Source organism: Schistocerca americana, chromosome 3, assembly GCF_021461395.2.
Source record: "Schistocerca americana isolate TAMUIC-IGC-003095 chromosome 3, iqSchAmer2.1, whole genome shotgun sequence".
In the NCBI taxonomy this organism is placed as follows: Eukaryota; Metazoa; Arthropoda; class Insecta; order Orthoptera; family Acrididae; genus Schistocerca; species Schistocerca americana.
In genome coordinates this window covers 170230266-170256107 of record NC_060121.1, presented here as the reverse complement: position 1 = coordinate 170256107, position 25842 = coordinate 170230266, and the positions used below count along the sequence as shown (strand labels likewise).

Sequence of the window (25842 nt, the reverse complement as noted above, 5' to 3'; positions counted from 1 at the left end):
AATTATATGTATCATATTGTGTTATTGTATAAAATTATGTATTTTTTTTTTATTATTTATTTTTGAGAATATCTGCGTCGGCGAGTAATGAAACCGCCACAGACGATAAATGTCGAACAAAGATTAAAATAAGTAACTAGTATATAATACGTGACGAATAGCAATTTCTTTGTCTTCTTCATCTGGGAGTCGAACGAGTAAGATATCCTGTGTCGTAGTAGCGAACGCTAGTGTAGCATTCTTTTGTCGAGACTAAGCAATGTACGCCATTACGTGTGAATTCACAAAGGTCTGTAATCACTGAGATATTTAAAGGTTTTAATAGAGTTGTTTAAATGAAAACTTGTATTATTTATTGTTAAGCTTGCTTGCATATTATCCCATCCTGTTGAGACATTTTTCAGTTATATAAATATTATCTGTGGTGCTGAGCTGCGTGGAGAACGAAGAGCCGCTGCCGCGGCGTATTTAAACGACTTACAATATAGTCGAGCATACCGCAAGGAAGCGGTAAAATAATAGTAAAATAATATTATTTCTTTTAGCTCCCAGACTGGCAGTGAAGATCAGCAGATTTTATGATGTGTTGCAGATTGACGCGGGCTGCTGATAGGATATAATTTACAGTGCAAATAATTTAATGTACCTTCAGAATCTGATAGGAATCTTGCTGTGCTCCGTTCTGATCTGGCAAACTTTATAGTGACAACGTATTTTTTAATGAGAGTCTCATGTTCTTGGGCTAGTCGTGGTATGAAATAGCATTTTAACGAGAAATAAAATCCACTGCGAACTTGTGTTTTTGAACGATCACACGGACTGTAACATCAGTGCTCATAACAAAGTAATTTCAACTTTTAATCACTATGAAGTAGGGAAGATATATTGATTCTTAGCATGAGTTGCAGTTACGAAAAATCGTTCCTTAAATTGTAGGCCAGATACAGAACAATAAGACTTCCATATATACATTTTATTCCGCTAAAGGGTAATGATGATAAAGAAAAGCAAAGCACAGCATTGCTAAAAGTATTTCACGTAACTCTTTTCGTAAATGTGTTGTTACAAAGAGAATAAATAAACCAAAGAGCAACAATTTTACCATCCGCGAGAGAGTTAAACGCGAAAGTTACTAGACAGCGCATGATCTTTGTGATAAACGGTGTTTCCCAGTGGAGTTCTAAGTGTCATGCGTTAAGGTTTCCTCCATGTAGCCTGGCATATTTTGAAGAGTAGATGGATGAAGTTGAAATTTACGTCGCATATTAAGACCTATGGTTGCTAGGGGATGGAGAAAAACTGTAGCTACTGAGTAACCCAGTCAAAAAGTTACGACCATTTGTGTAACATACTTCGATAGCCGCGAAGTCACTCATCAAAATCCACTGGGTGCTTTCCGTTGACCCAGAAGCATGAAATAGGGCAAGAGCAACGTTTCACAGTAAACCCAGAGGAAAAATTCGAAAGCCGTTAATCTGTAGTTATATCACACGGAAAAAAGTCATTTGCTATGAGATGTCCGTCCATCTGTTAAGACCGTTTCTTCTGAGGAACAAGAAGATAGATCAGGTTTACATTTATATCACATACTGAGGTCTACAGTCCGTTGGTACTGCAGAAATTTTAAAGCCAATGAAATCAAAAGATACAGTGATTTATGTCACATATTTTGATACGGACTCACTCAATAAAATCTATAGCTTAACTACCCCCTGATGTAGAATCATGAAATCTGGCAAGAAGAATGGTTTCATAGTAAAAGTAAAGGAACAATTAGAAAACTGTTAATTTGTGATTATACCACACGAAACTACTTCTTTCAGCATTTGTTATCCCATTTCAGGCTTGAAGTTAAGACTTTTTTGAAATTCTTGGAATTCCCAGGACCGTTATCTTGCCACTGCCAGTATCCGTAACAGGCAAAATCGTCGAGACCCTCGATTCCCGGAATGGATGAGCTGTCTGCGTACAAATAATCAAGTTTGTACGGAACCGCCAGTGTGCGAGTCCTACTAGCATCTGCCCAATCTTTGTTTGCGTGCTCAAATTTTAACACGGCTACATGTTTCGAGATGTAGCCTCTTCATCGGGCAAAGATCACAGTAGAAAAACATTTAACTTCACTACACATAGATCTTAATGTAGGAGCATTTTGCTCTTAGCGTGTGGTGCGGACTGCCTGCGGAAGAAGAGAGCGAACTTCCCATTTGTGAGAAAGTCTATTTCAATTTGTGATCTATTACCAACAAGAAAATGTAAAGACTCAGAAATAGATGTTCCCTTGTTATGTTATCGCCATCACTTTCGCTCTCTGGATTTTTGTTGTCTTTTCTTTGTGATCTTTTGAAGTTCACTAACAACGTTACCGTGCACAGAAATCAAGACAGCGGCCTAAGAAAAGCTCACTTTAACTGCATTACCTGCATGCTGGTGCTGGTGATATCTTTTACTTTCTAATGTTTTCTTTACACTTGAGAAAAGTATCTTTGATACCAGCACATGGAATGTGTAACGATAACTGAAAATGTGAAATATTTGTCATTACTCATGACAAACAGGTAATTCCGCCAAAATTACAAAGATCTAATTTTTGAGAATATGTATCCATACATACTACAGGTCATTATGATTTCTAATTTAACAGCACTGTTTTAACATCATTTCGGTGAGTATTTAAATTTCCCATTTTCGATGCTGAATACTTTAATTTGTTCCAACATGTCCGCCTTCCAGCTCTTGCCTAAAATGTGCACCACTAGAAGATTATCAAGTATAACTCTGTGACTAATTTCGCTGAAATATTTTCCTACAGTTACTGTTGAGTCTGCAACAATGTGCTCCTGGAACCTTGTGAAACATAAAACTGCTAGAATGAAAAATGCTCCTTTTATAGCAAAGAAAGGCGAATATGCCCCGGGCAGAGTTAGGGATGTAAAAGAAGAGAACTAGCTTCTCGACTTACATGGCAACTTCAAAGTGCTTTATTTGCAGTAGTTAGCCACAGCTTCTAGCAACGTCTCTACATAGTTTCCGCTCTGTCTGAGACATATTTCGCAGCGTTTTACCAACTTTCCAATATTCTCGTTCATGGAAGGCAGCCGCCTGCACTTTTCGCCGAATCTCTATACTGATCTTCAACTCATTGTCTGTGCCAAAACGTTGACTTCATAGCCAGCGGTTCGTGTCAGCAGAAATGAAAATCAGAGGGAGCAAAGTTCTGGCTGTATGGAAGGTGATCAATCACTTCCCATCGAAAATGCTGGAGAGTGTGGTCGCGAACTGTCACGAGGAAAAAAATGCATGGCAGTTATGTTTTGCGGGCTCCACCAAATCAGACGAAGTATCTCAAGGGCACTCATACTTCGCGAGAGATGCTGTTTTCTAGGCATCTTTACGTGCTCAGAACTGAACAGACAGGTATGACGTGATCAACGGGCATGCTAGAGACACTGTCCAACATACCTTTGCACAGTTTTATCGTTGTTCCATTTCGCAACCGATCGAATCTTACTTTCGAAATACCCTTCGTATCTTGTCAAGTAAAGTAACATGATACATGATGTCATGTCGTTTAACATGACACATGTCATTGTGTCATCCAACACGGCATTTGTCACGTCGCACAATATGACACCACGTGTCATTAAAGTTCAGGCTACATGTATCCTCATCCGCAAATACATAAAGGAAGGTTAGGGTATAACGTCCTCTCGACATATAAGTCATTAGCGGCGGAGCACAACCTCTGAATATTTCAGCGATGGGGAAGGAAATCGCCGATACTCTTTCAAAGGAACCATCCCAGCAATTGCCTACAGCGGTTTAGAGCAATCACGGAAAACTTCAATCACGATGCCTGGACACGCGTTTGAACCGCCATCCTACCGAAAGCGAGTCAAATGTACTGACCACCGGGCCACCTCACTCGATCGCAAATAAAGCGAGGGAAAAACTTTTTATGTGCCTCTGTAAGAATCATAATTTTCCTTCATTGTCCTTATGAGGAATATACGTCGACAGCAGAAGATGCAAACTGCAATCAGCTTCAAATGCCAGCTCCATAAATTTTCTCAATAGCGTTTCGCGAAAAGAACTTCAGTTTTTCACGAAGCATCTCTGTAAAACTCGCGTGTTGGTCGAAGCTACAGGCAACGAATCTAGCAGCATGCCTCTGAATTTCTCCAGTATCTTCCTTTAATTCGACTTGGGGGAGATACCAGAAAGTCGAACAGTACTCAGGAGTACGACGCACTTGTGTTGTACACTCAGTCCCTTTTATAGCACAGATCAGGTAATCTTTGTTAAAATTCTCCCAATAAACCGATGTCGACCATGCGCCTTCTTAGCGCTCATTCCATTTGACGCCCAGATATTTCATCGATGTGACTGCGTCAAGCAAAAGGCTGCTGATGCTGTATTCGAATATTATGGGATTATTTTTCCCAATAATCTGCATTAATTAAGGTTTTTTTCTGTATTTAGAGTAAGCTGCCATTCATCACACCAACTAAGTCATCTTGTATCCTCCTACAGACACTGAATGTCACAACTTCAGGTGCACCACTGCGTCATCAGTCAACGGCCGCAGATTACTTCGCACCCTGTTCGTCAGATCAGTTATGTACACAGAGAATACGAGAAGTGCCATTACACCTCCCCGGCGCACTCCTGACGATATACCGTACTTGTCTGTGATGTATACTCGCCTTCGAGGACAGCGTTCTGGTTTCTATTCCTTAAGAACAGGTCATCCACAAATCTGTAAACCTAATCCGTATGCTCGGACCTTCGTTAACAGTCTGCAATGAGGCACTGTGTTAAACGCTTTTCAGAATCCTAGGCATCTGAAATCTGCCTGTATGCGCAGTATATCACTCTTCGAGGCAATCATATTTTTGCGAAAATAATCCGTATGATCGTATCTTGTTAACTAGATTGCATTTCTGATCGTTGTAGCCACAATAACACTATTGTCAATTAAAGCATCCTAACTTACGTAGCAGGTATCTGATGACATTAAAAAGTGCTGATCGGTGTATGCGACCAAAGAATACTACATGTTTTGCACCATAATTCGGTAGGATCCTTCATTTAGCTGACTTGGAAACTGCGGAGCGATCCCGCAATCAAACTGGCTACTGGGGAGCTGCATGTGGGCAAAACTTGTACCTTTATTACTTATTATTTGTTAAATCAGATGTCAAACAGGCATATAAAGCTTTTCTCATTAGTGTAATCGTAAAATGCTAATGAAAATAATCTGATCATAGCGTGTAAAACAAAAGAAAATTTAGAACAGCCGGAACCACTTAGTGCGTTGTTGTGTTGTTACGAACGATGCCCCCTGTGAGACATCTACACTGGTAGTATAGCTCAGATCTTACTGGCGTACGAAATTGTGTGTTAGCTGATTACATGATTAAATTTTGGATTGGTAACGAGTAAATATATACTTGGTGCCCCGAGTTTTTGAGTACTGCAGACAAACTTTATGTACTGTTCATTTGTTTATGAAAAACTTACTGATCAAATTTTTCTTGTGATCTGTAGACCGTCTGTCGATGTCAGAGCACTGATTATTGACGATAGTGAGTTTGTTATTTTAACAAACTTTAACCTTGCGTGTAAAATAACTTTAATCCCTTTTAAAATTTCGACTAAGTCACTTTATAGGCTTTCTGAGCCTGAATATCAGTGTCACGAGTAGTAGCAATCCATTTCAGCCAACTGCACTTGATGAGGATCCGACGTCCCGCCTTTATATGCTCTGGGACAACTAGGCGGAATGAAGACGCCAGCTCAATACAATTTAGAGACTTTTGCGATGTATACCGATTCCTTAAGATTCAACTGCGACCCGCACAGTACTGTGGAAGGCTATACCAAAATCACAATAAAACTTTCGTAAGTAGTCTAACACTACTGATGTTTCTAGGAAAACAGACACAGCGTAATCTCCTGAACAGAGAGAATGCTAGGAAGTTTCAAAATGAGAACTTGGCGATGGAACTACAAACCAGTAAATCTACAGTTCCTTACCGTCTGCATTAGTAAACACTGGTTGCAAAAGACGTACAGTGAGCTCGGCAGCTGCTACGTTAACGCACGTGGCATCTTCAGTCTGCACACCCTGCACGAATTTCGAGACGACGCGTTTCTCCGTCTTTGGCAGAGCGCCCTGTCTGTGAGGCGGCAGGTCTCTCTGGCAGCTACCCTTAGGGAGCGCTCACACGCCGTTACAGAGACTGCAGAAGCAGCCCGCGCCTGCCCTGGTTCGGAGCATCTGGCCTGCGTCGCACCGCCGTGCTGGGTGTTGCCGAAATAGCTAGGCGCACATCAACAGCGTTTCCATCTAAATGCTAAGCGGGCTGCTCGCAGCCTACTTTGCTGCGCTACGCCGTGCTCTTCAAAGCAGACACGATTCGGTTACTGTAACGCTGTCACTCCACGACGGAGGGTTCCGTAACGCTACACTCCCTTGGTGTTCCATTCGTTAACTGCAAGATGACTTTTATCGAGACTGGACTACTCAAATGTAGCAATGCACAGATACACCACTGTGGGCAGTGGACAGCGTATTATTTGATTTAAAGCTAGTTCCACTCGTCAGACGCGAGAATCAGTGGAAATTATAGAATACAATAGCTTCAGATATTGATCACTAAAGCTCGACTTCTCGCATGACAGCTTACATTCATTGCCCTGTTACCAACACGTTAGAGGGCTAAAACTCAGCGCGGCACAAAGGCAACCCAAAGTGGAGGGACTTGAGTCTGCAGTGTTTGTGGTAAGCCCATATTCACTTGTATACACAAAAGAAAAAATTATCATTTTGAAAGCAAGGGCCACACCGATATGCAGTAATTTGTATTCCAAAGAAGGCTCACTGGTGTATTTACGGGGATTGGAATTTAAATAGTGGCAACTATTTATTCACAACCGATACAAAAGAGTTACATATTTGCACCTGTTCTGCCCTTCAAAGTAGTCGCCAGCGTTGTGTAGAATCCGTTGCCAGCGATGTGGAAGGCGCAGTATACCGTTAGCAGAGCCTGTTCTGTTGATAGTGCGAATGGAACGTCTAATCTCTGGAACAGTTCTGAAGTGAATGCCAAGAAGTGGTTCCTTCATCTTCGGAATCAAATCAAAGTCCTTGTCAAGGACGTAAGTCCGGGGAGTATGGTGCATGGTACAGTACTTCCCAGGCCCATCGACCGAACGGAGCAGCCACAGCTTGCGCTGTATGCGCCCTCGCATTGTCGTGCAGAATGATTGGTGGATTGCGCAGAAAGTGTCGCCGTTTCTTTCACAACGCTGGTCGCAGGTGACTGACGTCCTTGTGACTTTGATTTGATTCCGAAGATGAAGGAACCACTTCGTGGCATTCGCTTCAGAACAGTTCCAGAGATTCGACAGGCAGTAGACCGTTCCATTCGCACTATCGAAAAAACAGTCTCTGCTAACGGTATACTACGCCTTCCACATCGCTGGCACCGGGCTCTACACAACGCTAGTGACTACTTTGAAGGACAGTAAGAGGTGCAAACATGTAATTCTTTTGTATGGGTTGTGAAAAAGTAGTTGCCACTATTTAAGTTCGAACTCTCCTACTATCGAACCATTAACTTGTTATGGTTACAAAATACTGACATGAATTATTTACAGAAGAATCAGTTATAAGAGTCAAAGGACGTGAAAAGGAAGCCGTAATTAGGAAGGAATAAGACAGAGTTGTAGCTTATGACGGTGTTATTCAATTTATTCACTACTGGCCATTAAAATTGCTACACCAAGGAGAAATGCAGATGATAAAAGGGTATTCATTGGACAAATATATTATACTAGAACGGACATGTGATTACATTTTCACGCAATTTCTGTCCATAGATCCTGAGTAATCAGTACCCAGAACAACCACCTCTGGCCGTATTAACGGCCTTGATACGCCTGGGCATTGAGTCAAACAGAGCTCGGATGGCGTGTACAGGTACAGATGTCCATGCAGCTTCAACACGATACCACAGTTCATCAAGAGTAGTGACTGGCGTATTGCGACGAGCCAGTTACTCGGTCACCATTGACCAGACGTTTTCAATTGGTGAGAGATCTGGAGACTGTGCTGGCCTGGGCAGCAGTCGAACATGTTCTGTATCCAGAAAGGCCCGTACAGGGCCTGCAACATGCCGTCGTGCATTATCCTGCTGACATGTAGGGTTTCGCAGGGATCAAATGAAGGGTAGAGCCACGGGTCGTAACACATCTGAAATGTAACGTCCACTGTTCATAGTGCCGTCAATGCGAACAAGAAGTGACCGAGACGTGTAACCAATGGCACCCCATACCTTCACGCCGGGTGATACGCCAGTATGGCGATGACGAATACACGCTTCCAATGTGCGTTCACCGTGATGTCGACAAACACGGATGCGATCATCATGATGCTGTAAACAGAATCTGGATTCATCAGAAAAAATGACGCCTTGCCATTCGTGCACCCAGGTTCGTCGTTGAGTACAGCATCGCAGGCGCTCCTGTCTGTGATGCAGCGTCAAGGGTAATCGCAGCCATGGTCTCCGAGCTGATAGTCCATGCTGCTGCTAACGTCGTCGAACTGTTCGTGCAGAAGGTTGTTGTCTTGCAAACGTCCCCATCTGTTGACTCAGTGATCGAGACGTGGCTGCACGATTCGTCACAGCCACGCGGATAAGATGCCTGTCATCTCGACTGCTAGTGATACGAGGCCGTTGGGATCCAGCACGGTGTTGCGTATTACCCCCCTGAACGCACCGATTCCATATTCTGCTAACAGTCATTGGATTTCGACCAACGCGAGCATCAATGTCGCGATACGATAAACGGCAATCGCGATAGGCTACAATCCGAATTTTATCAAAGTCGGAAACGTGATGGTACCCATTTCTCCCCCTTACACGAGGCATCACAACAGCGTTTCACCAGGCAAAGCCGGTCAACTGTTTGTGTATGAGAAATTGGTTGGAAACTTTCCTCATGTCAGCACGTTGTAGGTGTCGCCACCGGTTCCAACCTTGTGTGAATGCCCTGAAAAGCTAATCATTTGCATATCACAGCATCTTCTTCCTGTCGATTAAATTTCGCGTCTGTAGCACGTCATCTTCTTGGTGTAGCAACTTTAATGGCCAGTAGTGTACATTGAGCAAGCTGTGAAGGAAACAAAAGAAGAGTTTGGAAACGGATTTGGAAGATCAGGGCAACGGAATGGATAATGTCTTGAACAGAGTTATAAGGTGAACATCAACAAAAGTAAAACAATGATACTGGGGAGTAATCGAATTAAATCGGGCGATGCTAAAAGAATTAGATTACGAAATAAGACACTAAAAGTAGCGGATGAGTTTCGCTATTTGAGCAACAGAACTGAGTCGTGGTGCAGCAGTTTGATTTACCTTTGTTCGAATACCCTCTTTGCCTCATACATCGATAACGGTAAACTCTTTGTTTGCAACCAGAGGGTATGATGTAGGGGAGCGGATGAAATGAAAGCTCAGTACTGTTCGCTTTGTGACCGACCAGCAGAGAAAAACAAGATACGATGGCGCTCGTTGAGATGACGTGAGCACTGATGCGGTCCTAGTGGTAGTTGTGCACTTACTACGGACTTGAGTGGTGAATGGATGCGGCATACCTATATTGCCGTGGTACGAGGGTTATTCGGATAGTAAGCTCCGATCGGCCAAGAAATGGAAACCACTGTAAAAATCTAATAAAGCTCTTCACAAATGTGTTCGGCAGTGTCTCTAGTATGCCTGTCGGTTATATCAGTTCGCTCTTTTCAGTTCTGAGCGCATGGTGAGCATCTAAAGATGCGTAGAAAATAGTGTCTCCCGCCAAGTATGAGGACCTGATGAGAGATTTCGCCTGATGTTACGCAGCCCACGTTACAGAACTGTCATACGGTTCCTACTTCGTGACAATTCTCGGTCGCAATCAGCAGGGGCAATGAAAATGCTCCTGCAGCGTATTCGGTGGGAAGTGTTTGATCACCCGCACTACAGCCCGTAATTGGCTCCCTCCTTGTTTCATCTCTGCTCACATTAACTACTGGATATGAAGACAACATTTTCGCACAGACAACGAGCTACAGATGAGCGCAGAGAATTGGCGGGAAGCACAGGAGGCTGCCTTCTATGGCGAGGGTATTGAAAAGTTGGTACAACGCCACGACAAATGTCTGAGTCGGACTGGTGACTATGTAGAGCAGTGGCTGGAAGCTGTAGCTAACTGTTGCAGATAAAATATTTATGATTATCACAGTGGTTTCCATTTTGCGATCAATCGGAACTTACATTCCGAACAGCTCTAGCATTTTGAATCGTGTAGCGACGAGAGGGTTCGCTGGCATTGGGTACAGTGGACGGAATCTTCTACTGCACGCCTTGGGTAGAGCTATGACTGTTGTTATACGGCAGTACGATGGTGACGTTTCACCTCGATCATGAACATCCTTTTGATCCGACTTGATTTTTCCGCTTACTGCGGAAACTTCTTTTGTTTGTTGGTGAGTACTGACTAATTTCCTTGCCAAGCTGGTATTCTTGTGGGGAAACCTATCAGACTCTCGTCGTCTGCCACCGTCAGGTTTTCCTTCTTTCTTTCTTTTTTTGTTATAGAACGGGAAGTGAGCCCGGGAAAGAGTTAAGAGTAGTTATCCGGGCTGTGATAGAATTCGTCCTGACACTGACGCTACTGAAGTAATTAAAGTGTAGCAAATTTGGTGATAAATTGTCGTAATGGTTAAATAATTACCTAATTGCGTAAGACACTGTTCGGAGCAACTGATACATTATAATGGATATTTTGAGGCGATTCCTTAATCAGAATATTAGTTGCTAAATTCCAAGTAGGTAAATATTTTTCATTTGTGGAAACCTGAACGGGTTCCTTTTAAACTGTGCGTATTCATTTGTTCTGAGCCTGTGCTTATATTTCTTTCATGTGTTCCAGATAGCTAAATAACTGTGTTTGTAAATCCTAGAGCTTGTACTGATGGCTAACGAGGGTTATGTATGTCATGGCTTTGTGGGGCTTTGTCATCGCTACGTGTAATTATTTCGTCACCCTATGCCAGTAATTACGCCCGCAGGTTCTAGGCGTGATGCCTGAATCTGTTATTACTCTAATTATAGACAACATGCAGCCTTAGTGATGTACGAAGTTTAATTCTTTAAGTGGCACAGAAAGTAGTTCATTCAGCACAACGCTGTGTAGGCTTTAAACTGGTTTTTAACTTTGTTGGTCTCTTGCAGTTTTACTTTGGTTGCTAGTAAATTTTCTCACTGTAAACTCTTTGGCCTGTAACCGCAGTAACGTTCTGAAGTTTGAAGTTAATTTAGCGTTTCAAGGTTTAAAAAAGAAGTTGCGATTGAATTTTCTTCTGTAACGTTTGTTTAAGTCTATTGTGGACGTGTTCCACTAAAAATGTAATTAAGGTCGTGTTTACCCATTGGGAAATTTTGTTTGTAATAATTGTGTTTTTATGTATTATGTGTGTCTTAGCTTCTCCAGCACCTCAGGACCCCACCACATAGCTCCTGGCTGTTGCTCCAGTCCAATAATAAGTGATGAGGACCGAAACAGAAAGGATACCAAACATAGACTAGTAACCCAAGAAAGGAGAAATTTGTTAAAATCAAATATAACTTAAATGCTAGGAAGTCTTTTCTGAAGATATTTGTCTGAGTGTAGCCAAGTGTGGGAGTGAAAAGTGGATGACAAGCAGTTCATAAAAGAAAAAAAATAGAAACTTTTGAAATGTAGTGCTACAGAGGAATGTTGAAAATGAAATGGCTGGATCGAATAACTAAAGAAGAGGTACTGAATCGCAATGAGGAAAAAAGAAATTTGTGGCACACTTGATTAAAAGAAGCGATCTGGTGATAGGACAAATCCTGAGGCTTCAAGGAATCGTCAGTTTGGCAGGAAAAGGAGGTGTGAGATAGACAAAGGCTTGAACACAGTAAGCACGTTCAAACTTATGCAAGAAATCTTTATGGTGCGAAAAGCGGCAACTTACTATAAGTAATAAAAAGTGCGAGGTCATCAACATGAGTAATGCAGGACGATTCAGAAAAGATCGTTTCAACTAGCTCTTTATATTTATATACCTTCTTGTAAGATCATCAGATGATCAAAACAAATTGCAAAACGATTTAGACAAGAAATCTGTATGGTACGAAAAGTGGCAACTGACTATAAATAATAAAAAGTGCTAGGGCCTCAACATGAGTACTAAAAGGAATCCGCTAAATTTCGACTACAGGATAAAACTGACAAATCTAAAGCTCTACAATCAACTACACATTTAGGGACTACAATGACGAATAATGTAAGTCAGGACGATCATATAGATTAATTTGTGGAGAAAGCAAACCAAAGAATGAGATTTATTGTCAGAACACTTGAAAAATGTAACAGGTGTACTAAAGAGACCTTTTACACTATGCTTGTCCACGTTCTTCTAGAATATGAAAGTGCGGTGTGGAATCCACGTCAGACAGGACTGACGGAGGACATAGAAATAATTCAAAGAAGGAGAGATCGTTTTGTATTATCGCGAAATAGCGGAGTAATTAAAGCAAAGGTGATTTTCGTTGTTGCGGGATCTTGTTATGACTTTTCAGCTTCGTCCTCAGAGTGTGAAAATATTTTGTTGACGCCCATCTATCTGAGGAGGACTGATCATCACAATAAAATAGAGAAATCAGAGCTCGCACAGAAATATTTATGTGTTAATGTTCCCGCGCGCTGTTAGAGGGTGGAATGGCAGAGAATAACCTTAAACGTGGTTTAATGAATTTTCTGCCACACACTTAATTGTGAATTGCGGAGTAAACGTATAAGAGACTTGCACCTGATGGGAAAGCGTGGAGAGCTGCATTAAGGAAGTCTACCGTCTGGAAACCATTACAACAACACTACCTTTCTTGCATAACGTAAGACACCAGTTCCACGACAGATTTCAGAGGCGTCAAAGCTTAATTACGAGGTGCAATCAAGTAAAAACATCTTATATCATTTTTCTCACAATATAATTATACGAAATGAAACTCGACTGAATTTCCTCATGTTGTGAAATCAGAAGAAGCGATCTGTTTTACTTGGTAAAAACTTTCTAAAGCCAAGATCGCATAAATATTTCTTTATTTACAACAACCGTTTCGATAGATTTTGTTCTCACCTCGAGATATTCAAAAAATTTTGTTACAAAACGCGTTCATTTTGAGTTGTAATCTCATATAAAGTTGTCACAGTAATGGCTGAAATGTAGCACGTTATACTAAGGGTTGTCACAAACAATGCATTTTAAAAAAAGCACCTTCTGGATGTGGAAATGTCCACATATGTAGTAGCCCTAACACATGAGTTTTGCGACATGAAATCGCAACAAACAATAAAATGCACAGTATGCCATCTGTGTTGTTAGCCGGACATGTTCTAATCGTTCGAAATCCACCTTAAATGGCGTATAAGTTGGATCTTCAAAGACTGGAACAGGTTCAGAGAAGTTCTTGTAGCGACCATCCATAGCCCAGAATCAATCGTCCGTATGTCTGAATCACACACGTTACCAAGGTCAGGTGTGCCTTCTGCCAGTACTCGACATAAAGGGTCCAGAATAGCTCCTTAGAGCTCTTCACTCAAAGAGTCCCAGTCTCTATTTGACTCCCATAGCGTTCTGCTATTGTCTGCTTTTCTATTGGCTGAACATAATCACCCCACAAGACACATCGTTCTTACATTCTGCAGACTTCATTTGATTCTTCTTGACTACTTCCCAGAATAAACATGTTACAGCAACGTTTAAATAAAGGAATGCTGTAAAACTTCTGTTACTCAGATCGTTTACAATAAATAAAATTAATACTTGGTTCGTAAATAAGTAAGCCAGTATTTTTCCAAATGTGTGCTCACGATATATGACACCAGATTGTCCTTGCATATTGTTTAAACTGTTATTCATGCCTTTTCGACAGGAGCATCTTTTCGTTCTTTTTTCAATCAAAGTGTTCGCTAACGCGTGCGACTGACGATTTGTAAGCTAGCACAATTTTCTAACAGCACTTGCAATCAAGATTAGAATGAAGTTTCTGGCAAAATGGTAAACTGTTTATTAAATAACTACGCAAGTATGACAAATATGAGATTGTGGAGGATACTATGTTCTAACATATGCATAATGGAAAACTATAAATAAGTCATAAGTCAATAAATAAAATAGATATAGATGAATGCCTTTCAGAGATGACAGCTGTAGTGCAATAGTATCATCTGAGATACGCTTTGTTGAAATTGCATGAAGCAATTGAAAATTGTTAATTCAGAGGTTCGATATGTAAATGTTTATTTACTATGAAATATTAACTTCTGTAGTTTATGGATATTGAAATGTTGTGTCATTTCACGCGCCTTATTTATCTGAGATTGCCGATGTATTCATAATTGCATTGATATTTTATTGTAAATTTTTATAGACTCTCAATGAACTGAAAGAAGCCATCTTTCAGCTTGTCTCAAAGTCTTCCATTGCTGGTCATTCCGCTTTCTGTCAAGCGAGCGACTGTTATCCAGCTCCCCTCTTTTGGGATTTACCCACATCCATTGTTCGCCCTGGGCTGTTCTTGAGCAGCCGCCGGGCCTGCTGGCATTCAGCTGTACACCATATGCACTCTATCTCGTGGCATTTCCAGGGCACCGATTAGCTCTCCTACCTACGTATAATGCTAGAACTCATAAGGTAATGCACGAGGATGCCCTCTGTAGAATCAGCGAGAGAAGGAATATATGGAAAATACTGACAAGAAGAAGGGACAGGATGATAGGACATCTGGTAAGACATCAGGGAATAACTTCCATGCTACTAGAAGGAGCTGTAGTGGATAGAAACTGTAGAGAAAGAAATTGGAATATTTCCAACACATAACTGAGGACATAGTTTGCAAATACTACTCTGAGATGAAAAGGTGGCTGGAGAGGAATTCGTGGCCACCACATCGAATTAGAAGACTGATGATTTAAAAAAAAAAAAAAAAAAAAAAAGGACAAATGTCCTATTTTGAATGGTTTCCGTTTACAACAATAAACAATGCAACATGCATTGTACAAAGTATCAACTGAAAAATACTATTTTTAAGACTTTCGCCTCTAAGAATTATCGTAAAGATCACTGTACAAGTCACAATAAATTCTCCAATATCCCACTGTAAACTGCATTGCATTTGTGAAATCTTAGGAGAACATGTTGAGTTGCTCGTCAGAATGCCTCTAATGGTGTAAGATCCGACGATTCTGGTGGCCAGTTAATTGTACCACGACGATCAATCCACCGACTTGGGTAAGTGCGGTTGAGATGTTCCCTCACATGTCTGGTGAAATGAGCTTTGCCTCGGAAACGATTCGGAATAGAGCACGTGTCCATATGAATTTTCTGGCTTCAAATAGGTGTTCCTGTCTTATCCCGGAGTACTGACCATTCCTGCTGGGACACATTCTGGATGTGGGGGTCTAGGGGAGGGCCGAGGGTGTTGCAGAAATACACAAGCGAGTCCTCATGAGCTCCAGAGTAGGTGGGCGGCATACACAATATATCACCTAAGGACGGTGGTTTTGGAGGCCGGGAGGGGGGAGCAGGGGCGGTGGTTTCGGATGTGGCGCCACGCCAGTTCCTTGCGCCAGCTGACGTCGCTCGGTCTCGCCGGGGGCTAGATTTGCCCATCTCACCTTCGTCTCACTACATAATATCCCTTGGCCCATGCCAGCGGGTGGAAGGCGGGAATCCAAGCCACCTTCACGTGTGTGCATGTCTCACTATATAGTGTCCTGTGGGTGTTTGAGAAAGCAATTCCTTTATTCCCACATACATTTACCACTAAGTCAAAGAATAACTGTATCACTGCACGTAAATTAACACTTCACGGAATGTTTATGAAGCACTGTACACTTGTAGGGATCGATTGTCAGGAATAGGTCACTACATGACTCCCCCCTTTAATGCTAACGATACCGCAGATTAAATTTCACACGCCGTCCAGCTCTTGTAACTACTTCTTTCTTGAAACCGGGCGGTGCGTCACGTGTGTCAGTGGTTGTGTCAGGGAGTGGTGTAGTAGTCCTCGACGTCGGTCTTGGTGTTGCAGTGACTGGTGTTCGCTGAGTGTTGTGGTGTTCATGGGGTATAGGAACACATCTTGTAGCTTCTCCTGTCTTCTCTGGTTTGTGTTCAGTGGTAGCTGTGGTGTCTGTTGCGTCCAGAAATGCAGACTTGATACGGTCCACTGTAACTGTGGTGGGTGTACCGTTAATCATTATGCGGAAAGTATTGGTATCCCTACTGACTACCAGATATGGTCCGTCATATGGTGGCTGCAGTGGTTTACGCACAGTATCATTGCGTAAGAATACATGCGTGCACTTGTCTAGCTCCGCAAAAACGAACGAGTGTCTTCCAAGCTGGTTTCTGGGCATTGTTGGTCTCAATTGGCGTATATGCTCTCTTAATCTTGTGGCGAATTCTGAGGCTGTTATTGTATCATCTACCACGCTGTGCAGAAATTCTCCAGGTAGGCGTAACGTTTGTCCATACACCAGTTCTGCTACTGTTGCTTTCAGATCACTTTTAAAGTACGATAGGTAGTGTCTCTGTCCAATTCGGTGTTGCGTGACATCTCAGTGCTGCCTTTAACTGTCGATGAAGACGCTCAACCATGCCATTTGATGCGGGGTGGTATGCCGTGGTGCGTATGCGTTTCATACCTAATAACGTAGCCAATGCTTTGAAAACGTAGGCTTCAAATTGTCGTCCTTGATCAGTTGTAATTCTCAGTGGAACTCCAAAGCGGGCAATCCAACCACGAAAAAATGTTTGAGCTACAGTTTCTGCAGTGATGTCCTTCATTGGAAATGCCTCAGGCCACCTAGTAAATCTGTCAATCACCGTGAGGAAATAACTGTAGCCTTCCGATGTCGACAGTGGGCCGATAATGTCAACATGCACATGGTCAAAACGCTGATTTGGTGGAAGAAATGTGCCTAATGGTGCCCTGACGTGCTGTTTGATTTTATTCCTCTGGCACGCCAAGCATTGCTTCACAAATGGTTTACAGTCTGTGTGCATACATGGCCATACATATTTTTGTTTGACCAATCTGAGTGTGGCTCTTACTCCTGGGTGTGACAGATTGTGCATTGACGCAATTGCCTGTGTTCTGAATTGCTGTGGCACAAATGGATGTAACATTCCTCTTCCTACGTCACAGTACAACTCAATGCTTGCTTCAGGAAATGTCACGAGCTGTAGCTTCAAGCCTTTCTCTTGTTGCAATAGATCACGCAAATCACTATCACATTGTTGCGCATGCGCGAGGGCGTCGTAATCAATGGCCTTTGTCACTGCTTCCACCTGTGCGATGTCATCTGCTGCTGTGGACACTGCTTCTATGCGAGAAAGTGCATCAGCTGGAATATTTAGCTTCCCTTCCACATACACAATGCTGGTCGTGAACTGGCTGATGTAATCTAAGTGTCACAGCTGCCTGGGCGATGCTTTCTCTGGCTTTACCTGAAAGGCATAGGTAAGCGGTTTATGATCTGTGTAAATCGTGAACTGTCGCCCTTCTAATGCATGTCAAAATTTTTTTACTGCCGCATAAGCTGCGTACAGCTCACGGTCATATGTTGCCCAACGTTGCTGAGATGGTGACAACTTATGACTATAAAATGCAATGGGCTGCCATAACTGATCAATTTGTTGCTGAAGTACGATAGCAATGGCAGTGGACGAAGCATCAACCATGAGAGCGGGTGGAGCATGCGCGACCGGGTGTGCTAATTGTGCGGCCTCTGCTATAGCTTTTTTTATAGCGTGAAACGCGGTGTCCGCCTCGATAGTCCAATGCACACTGTGGTTAGGTTTAGGCGCGCCTTTAAGTAGTTCATTCAATGGTGCAGTTATCAGTGCATGATTGCGAATGAAGCGTTGGTAGAAATTCACTACTCCAATGAATCGTCGTAATTCTCTGACTGTGACAGGGCGGGGGTATTTGTTTATGGCCTCTACTTTACTGTGTGGCGGTCGAATACCCTGTGCATTCACCAAATATCTTAGAAAGTGGACCTCTTTCTCACCAAAAACACACTTGGCAGGATTAATTACTAGTCGACGTGTGCGTAGGCGGTCAAACACTTGTGCCAAATGCTGTAAGTGCTCCTCTTCCGATGCAGACATCACCAATAAATCATCTATATACACGTAACAAAAATCTAAATCTCTTGTAACCTCATCCATAAAACGTTGGGAGGTCTGGGCGGCATTATATAGTCCGAATGGCATACGGGTGAATTGAAATAGACCGAATAGTGTTGTCACCGCTGTTTTAGGAATGTCTTCTGCAGCTATAGGGATCTGATAGTAAGCTCGAACTAGATCAATGGTAGAAAATATAGTCTTACCGTGAACATTTGCAGAGAAGTCTTATATATGTGGAACTGGGTACCGGTCTGGAATGGTCCTTGCATTGAGTTGGCGATAGGCACCGCAGGGGCGCCATCCATTCTCCTTTTTAGGCACGATGTGAATTGGGGATGCCCAACTGCTACTAGAAACTCTGCAGATACCTTGTGACAACATGCTGCGAAATTCCTGCTTTACCACTTTTAGCTTTTCGGCCGTTAAACGTCTAGGCCGAGCGTGAGTTGGCGGCCCTGGCGTGGTCAAAATGTGGTGGACGATTGTATGCTTGACTGGTGGGAGAGTAGGCGATTGCTGTGTGATCTCGGGGTATCCTTTCAGTAATCGTATATATGGTGTGTCGCCCGTGACTGTGCGTACCTCTAGTGGTGTGGTGTGATACAACGGACTTTTCCTGTTGTATGCAGACTAGTAGTCAAATCTATTAGTCGCTGACGTCGCAGATCTGGCAGTAAGTCGTAGCAGGACAAAAAATCTGCTCCGATAATAGGCTGTGATATATCTGCCACTGTAAATTGCCATTCAAACACACGGCGTAGCCCCAAGTTAAGGAATAATGTTACTCGACCGTATGTTCTAATTTTGGAGTCATTGGCGGCGTATAGGTAACAGTCGTCGCAGCTCCGTCGTGATAGGCGGTTTGCTGGATATACGGACACTTCTGCGCCTGTATCGACGAGAAACTGTAGTTTTGTTTCGCGGTCTGTCACAAAAAGTCGGCGAGTGTTTGCACTGGAAGTTATCGCTGCTACGGTGTCTGCCTCATGTTTCCACTTGCAAGGTGCGTGCACTTTCGTGCATCATTGCCAAATGTCTTGTGGTACCAGCATAAGTTCTGTAGTGACGGTGATCGATTGAGACTTCGTGACCGTCGGCGGCGTGGCCGTTGGCGGTTGTGCGTTGTTTGTAATGCAGCTACCTGTGCGGTCAACTCTGCCAGTTGTGATTGTAGGGAGACTAACGTCACTGTGGGCGAATTTTCTTGTTGTGGCGTTAATGTTGAGACACTTGATGTGGGATACATTTCAGTTAACCTGTCGGCCGTTTGTGCTAGTGCGTTTAAATCGCCTGCACATACCGTGAGAACTTTTTGAGTATCTGGCGGCAACCGAGACAACCATATATTTCGTAGCACAGCATCAGTTACAGTGTTACTTGCCAGTGCGCGCAAACGTCGTAAGAGTTGTGATGGAGTGCGATCTCCGAGTTCTTCAGTGCGCAGTAGCTTCTCTAGTCGTTTTGCCTCTGATTGTGACAAACGCGTTATTAATGCGTTTTTAATGGATGCATAACGATCGGTATCCGGTGGTGCGGCTAGGATATCTTGTACTTCTGCTGCTAGATCTTGTGTAAGTGCTGCAACCACATAGCTGTACTTAGTTTCGTCCGCCGATATTTGTGTGAGGACGAACTGGCTCTCTAACTGGGCAAACCACAATAGAGGATTATGTAACCAGAATGGTGGAGGTTTTATCGTCACCCTGTTATTTGCACTGCTGGCTTCGGGTTGAATTGAGACTGGTGAATCGGTCATTATCGTGCTGAAAAGAGCGCGACGCGGCTGGCACGGAAGTTACAAACGTGAACGTCGCGGAACTTCGTTAAACGCTGAAGCCGACGCGGATGTTAGCGTAGTTCGTCGGGTGTCACCAAATGTGGGTGTTGGAGAGAGCAATTCCTTTATTCCCACATACATTTAGCAATAACTTAACACTACACACATGAATTAATTGTGTAAACATGAACAGCACGGAATAACTAACAAAAGCTAAGTCAAAGAATAACTATATCACTGCACGTAAATTAACACTTCACGGAATGTTAATGAAGCACTGTACACTTGTAGGGATCGATTGTCAGAAATAGGTCACTACAGTCCCTTGACCATACCAGCGGGTAGGGGTTCGAGCGACCTTCATAGTTTAAAGTTAATATATATCGAGAAGTGGTGCGCAAGCGAAATATTTATTCCTTGACTTCGCGTTGCTCCATGCCGAGCGAAGAAAAATAAGAAAATCGGAATGCGACTGGACTTTGTTACGAGACAGGATAACGAGAGGACGTGTATGAAGTGTGGGCAATGAAACAGTTATTGTTAGCCGCCATATTGTATAATTTGTGCTTTATGAGATTCACAAGTGATATGTAATGTTAATTTGGAGTTGAGTAACGGCCATAATACAGTCTGTTGCATTTCAAAGGTTACTGCGCGTATATAATTTTGATCAAAGGATTCTGTGATGAACTATTATGTGCTAAAAGCTTGTATAGGACTTCAAACATTTGGTGGTCGATGCTTGCTGTAGAACCTGCTTCAATAACAGGGCCAAAAGCATAGATAAAGTTTTCACTGCTAAAAGGAACTCATTTCACTCGCAGACAATCAGCGAATGACGAGATGCGAATGGGAGTGTTCCAATTCGAGAAGATCCTATAGAAGTTTTCTTTCTCTCACCATTTCAAGAATTTTACAGGCGACCGTCGGAGTCGGCAAGAGAGTAACGTGTCTACGTGTACGAAATTACCTACGCTGTGGGGGAAGTCGACGCCATATGGGATATTATCCTGCACAGACATACAGAGACACTACACACACTAGTCCAAAAACAACGAGTTCAATATTACCAGCTTAAAACATTAATTTCTTCTTTTGCGCAGTAATATTACAACTTCCACCCTCTTTCGAATATCCAGACGCTACTACCGCGTCTATGTATGGGGAACATCGTGGCAATCCCGGTAGCCAACAATTTCTACCTCTGATGACGATGTTGGAGGCAGCTGTCCAAGGCTCCAGTATTTTATTCGAAATGCAACTGTCCACAATATAAATTGTATTGTATTGCTTAAAATTGTTCCTGTTTTGGTAACTAATATTAATGCGAACTGTATTGGCAATTATGTGCAATGATTTGGTAACAAATGTTAATGTACTCCTAAGATTATAAATTAGTATACACTTATCATGAACACGGTAGTATATATTATTCTTGTTTTCTTGTATGATTAATAATGCTTATGCTTCTTGTTTGCAATAGAGAAACGAACATATATAGAAGTTCAACTGTACAAAAGCCACGTCCACTATGACAGGCTCGAGGATTTGCCGAGCCCTCATGTGGGTGAGGCTTTCCGTGGAATCAGAGCATCCCGTTTTTAGTCATTCTTGTTTTGGCCATCTGCTAAGGAACTAGATCTTAAGTTTACAAATTATCTCATGTAAATTTTATTCTTCTTTGATTTTATGTGTTTCTTAAATTTCAAACTTTCTAAATTCTTTTTAGAGTTTCTTTGTAATAACAATATATACAAAAAATATATACAATATATAAAAAAACGAATAATAAGCAGAGGAAGGTTAGTGGCACACCGTGCAAGAAATCGGGTCCGCCTCCACGTGGCTAGGGATGGGCAACGGTGTGAGAACTTTCATGAACATCTAGAAGTTCTCACACCGGCTAAGAGACCATGAGTGCCACTAACGCTACATTTTGTAGTAGCAGTAGAATCCACCATAGCTACTAGACGGTGGGTTTCTCTGCACGTTAAATGAAAAAAAAGTCCACAATATAAATACCACGTTGCGATGGAAGTGGCGGCGTACCTGTAGGGAGACTCCTCAGTGCAAAGCCTGCCAAAGGGGACGCTGCGCGGGAAGACGACGGCGACGCGCAGGTGCTGGATCTGCTGGTAGAAGATGTTGTCCTCGAGGTCGCCGAACGGGATGGTGTTGGGCAGCGCGGGCTGCGGCACCTGGCTCACGTTGACGGCGGCCAGCAGCAGGCAGCGGGGCTCCGCCGCGTGGCGCCGCAGCTGCAGCGACACCGCCAGGTTGGTGTTCGCGTGGAAGTTCTTGCCCGTCGTCGCCAGCACCACCTCGCACCGGAACACCTGAAGGCCGAGACACGCACTTCTCACGTCTCTCCCCTACGCCAGCACGTCTACACTGTGCAAGCTGTGATAGCAAAATGTCAAAAACTAAATATAAGAAAAGTTAGTCACCACAGTACACCTTCTATTAAAGACAGTACACCTTCTATTACCACAACTTCGCTTCCCACGCCCAGGTTCCCGGGTTCGATTCCCGGCGGGGTCAGGGATTTTCTCTGCCTCGTGATGGCTGGGTGTTGTGTGCTGTCCTTAGGTTAGTTAGGTTTAATTAGTTCTAAGTTCTAGGCGACTAATGACCTCAGCAGTTGAGTCGCATAGTGCTCAGAGCCATTTTTTACCACAACTGATGTAGTGCCACTGCTCATTACCGTCGTTACTCGCCGGATCTCGCCGATTCCCGTAAGACTTTGAGCTTGGTGTGCATTTGTTCTGAAGAGGTCATTGGCCGTCATCACCCTAATTGTATGTGTAGTGTCTGTTCTGTCGGACACCACATATATTATGAAAATTGTCTGCGAAGAATACATTTTTAATCGATCAAATCGCTGTTACCGTATTTCCTTAGGCGCCTACAGTTGTTGTTAAATGACGATCAGTTTGACTTTAAGAAAGTTAAAGACACCAGCCGCAGTTCTGACACTCTCTGTGTCCAGTGGGGTTTTTAGAGCTGTCGCAGCATCTAGAGTATGTGCCGTCACTGGTTCTAACTTCATGTTTTTCTTTTTCTCATGGCCTCCTTCATGCCAACTAAGCAGGCAACTTTCGGTCTTCCTCTTCTCCTTCTTCGCTGAGTGTGGTGCTTCAAGACCTTCTTTGGTCATCTCTTATCTGTCATTCCGATTGTGTGTCCATATCAGGAGAGCTTCTGTTCTTCTATGTGTAATGCTTTCTTGAGTCTCGGTCATTTCACTAATCCCCGTATTTCTTACGTTGTCTTGCCAATGTATTCTACACGATCTGCTGAGGTAGTCCAATTCTACAACTTTCACTTTGTTTTTACTATTTTCAAGGAAACTTCCAGCACTCTCATCCATAGGTCTTTACTTTCCAACTTACCTTACAAGACCATAACAAAGGATTTAGCTTCTGAATTGCTGCATTCCCGTGGCTCCTTGTTATTGTATTTCCCAATTAGTTGTTGTGTCGTCCAGTAGGGTGCTATCCAAATATTTCAGTTTTTCACTTGCACTGACGTGCGGGCCCCCACTACATTTTCTCTGCTTCCTAATTATTCAGTCTTTTGGAAGTTTACTTTCAATCCCTACTTTATTATATTCTTCTAATAATTTCCTAGCATAAGGGAGAGATCATCTTTGACAAATTACTGGAGAAATCAGCGATCGCAAACAGCATTTTAAAATTAATTGTAACAGTCGTCAGAACAAGGCCCGTTTATTAAACCTTTTAATGAACTTGTCTTGTGATCTAGACTGTTGTAATTTAATTCCAGATAACATCTTATTCACTGGCCACCATTACCTGATCATCCGAAATGAATGGGTTGTACATATGTTGATCCTTTGTCATATGAGTACCTATTCCAGCAAATTTCCTACTCCGCAGTTCTGAGGCTGTCTGGATGTATATTTTAGCAATATACAGGAGATAAACAGAATTTCTGTTTTAATCCTTTTCCAATTCCGAACGGCTGTGTCAAAATGTTATTCCCAGCTTACACTGCTTCGTGGGAAATGCTTGACTTGGCGTTGAGATACTCAATTTACTACGGTTTGAAGCTGCTCTTGATGTTCTTCCGTGTTTGCGTTTTCCAACTGGGTTGTTTTGAAAATCAGCCTTATGCAAACACAATTTGTTTATTTTTGTATTTACTCAGACATGGCTGACCAGGGTGGCCGAGCGGTTCTAGGCGCTTCAGTCTGGAACCACTCGACCGCTACGGTCGCAGGTTCGAATCCTGCCTCGGGAATGGATGTGTGTGATGTCCTTAGGTCTGTTAGGTTTAACCGGTTCAAAGTTCTAGGGGACTGATGACCTCAGCTGTTAAGGCCCATAATGCTCAGAGCCAATTGAACCATTACAAAAAAAATTTCAAATGTTTGTGAAGTCTTATGGAACTTAACTGCTAAGTTCATCAGTCCCTTAGCTTACACGCTACTTAAATTATCCTAAGGGCAAACACACACACCCATGTCCGAGGGAGGACTCGAACATCCGCCGGGACCAGCCGCACAGTCCATGACTGCAGCGACTAAGACCACTCGGGTAATCCCGCGCGGCGGACCATTTGAACCCAGACATGTTTCGACACATGTGTCATCTTCTCTGGATCAAATTTTTATTTCTGTAAAGTACAAAATAAAATTTATAATAATTTAACTGTTGTAGGCCTAAGAATTAGAATATGTATAATTTGCTTTTTTTTCTTTGGACGCTCACCTAAAAATTACATCGCTAAATTAACAACATTATTACATGATTACTCTGATTCATTAGGCTGTTTGTCATTATTTGTCATAAAATAACAATGTTGTCGTCAGAGAATCGTCCCTTCCGGAATCCAATTCGCTCTTCAATGCCTAGCAACAGCCACTCCATCCTGTCTTTTAGGACCCGACTGTCAAACCTACCAATAGATTTGTAACACTGACTCCACAGTAATTTTCACCTATCTTCTTACTACGTTTCTTAAAAATCGGATTTAGATATTCCAAATTCCATTCTTTGATCACTTCTTCTCCCTCTGACATTCATGCGCAAAAAATTTGCTCAAACTTTCCCATAACACATTCGATCAAATCTAATGTTCGTTTCCTAGTCAGTAAGATTTTCCTTTTATTATACTTTCACATTTATGACACTGTCCTCATAATGCTATCAATACTACAGAATGAAATTCAGATAGGGGTTCTCGATACAGAAAAAGTGTTCGGCAATGTTAAATTGTACTAGGTGTTCGAAATTCTGAGAGAAATACGAGTAAGCTGTAAGGAAATATGGGTAATTACTGTATGTACTGGAACCAAGAGGAACGAGAAGAACAGAATACAAGACGGAAGTGCTCGGATCAGAAAGATTATAAGACACGGATGTAGTGTTTCACCTCCCACGGTTCGGTTATACATCGAAGAAGCAAGCAATGAAATTAAGATACAGGGTGGGAGGGTATCAAGATTCGCTGTCGTTGTTGCTGTCCACAGTGAAAGTGAAGAAGAATTACGGGACAATTTGAATGGACTGAACCGTCTAATGAGTACAGAATATGGACTGGGAGTATACCAAAGACAGACGAAAGTAGTAGCAGAAATGAGACAACTATGAGCTTAAACATCATAGCTAGTGATCCTGGAATAGCATTAGAATTTTTGTCACTCAGGAAGCAAAATACACCAATTCAAAAAAAGTTTTGCATTACTGCGGTTCCGAGAGTTCCGAACCCTGAACAGAAAATTGGAATAGCGATCAACATAAACATCACTTCCGCCCTTTTT

At 42.5% G+C, this 25842-nt stretch overlaps 1 protein-coding gene across 1 annotated transcript in view; it reads right to left on the bottom strand.

Annotated features, from left to right (window-relative positions):
- Nucleotides 1–25842, bottom strand: part of LOC124605949 (toll-like receptor 2) — a 345947-nt gene that overhangs the window by 194281 nt on the left and 125824 nt on the right. Inside the window, exon 3 of the mRNA XM_047137910.1 lies at nucleotides 22107–22393. Within this exon, the coding sequence (XP_046993866.1) occupies nucleotides 22107–22393 (287 nt within the window). The remainder of the gene's footprint in view (nucleotides 1–22106; nucleotides 22394–25842) is intronic.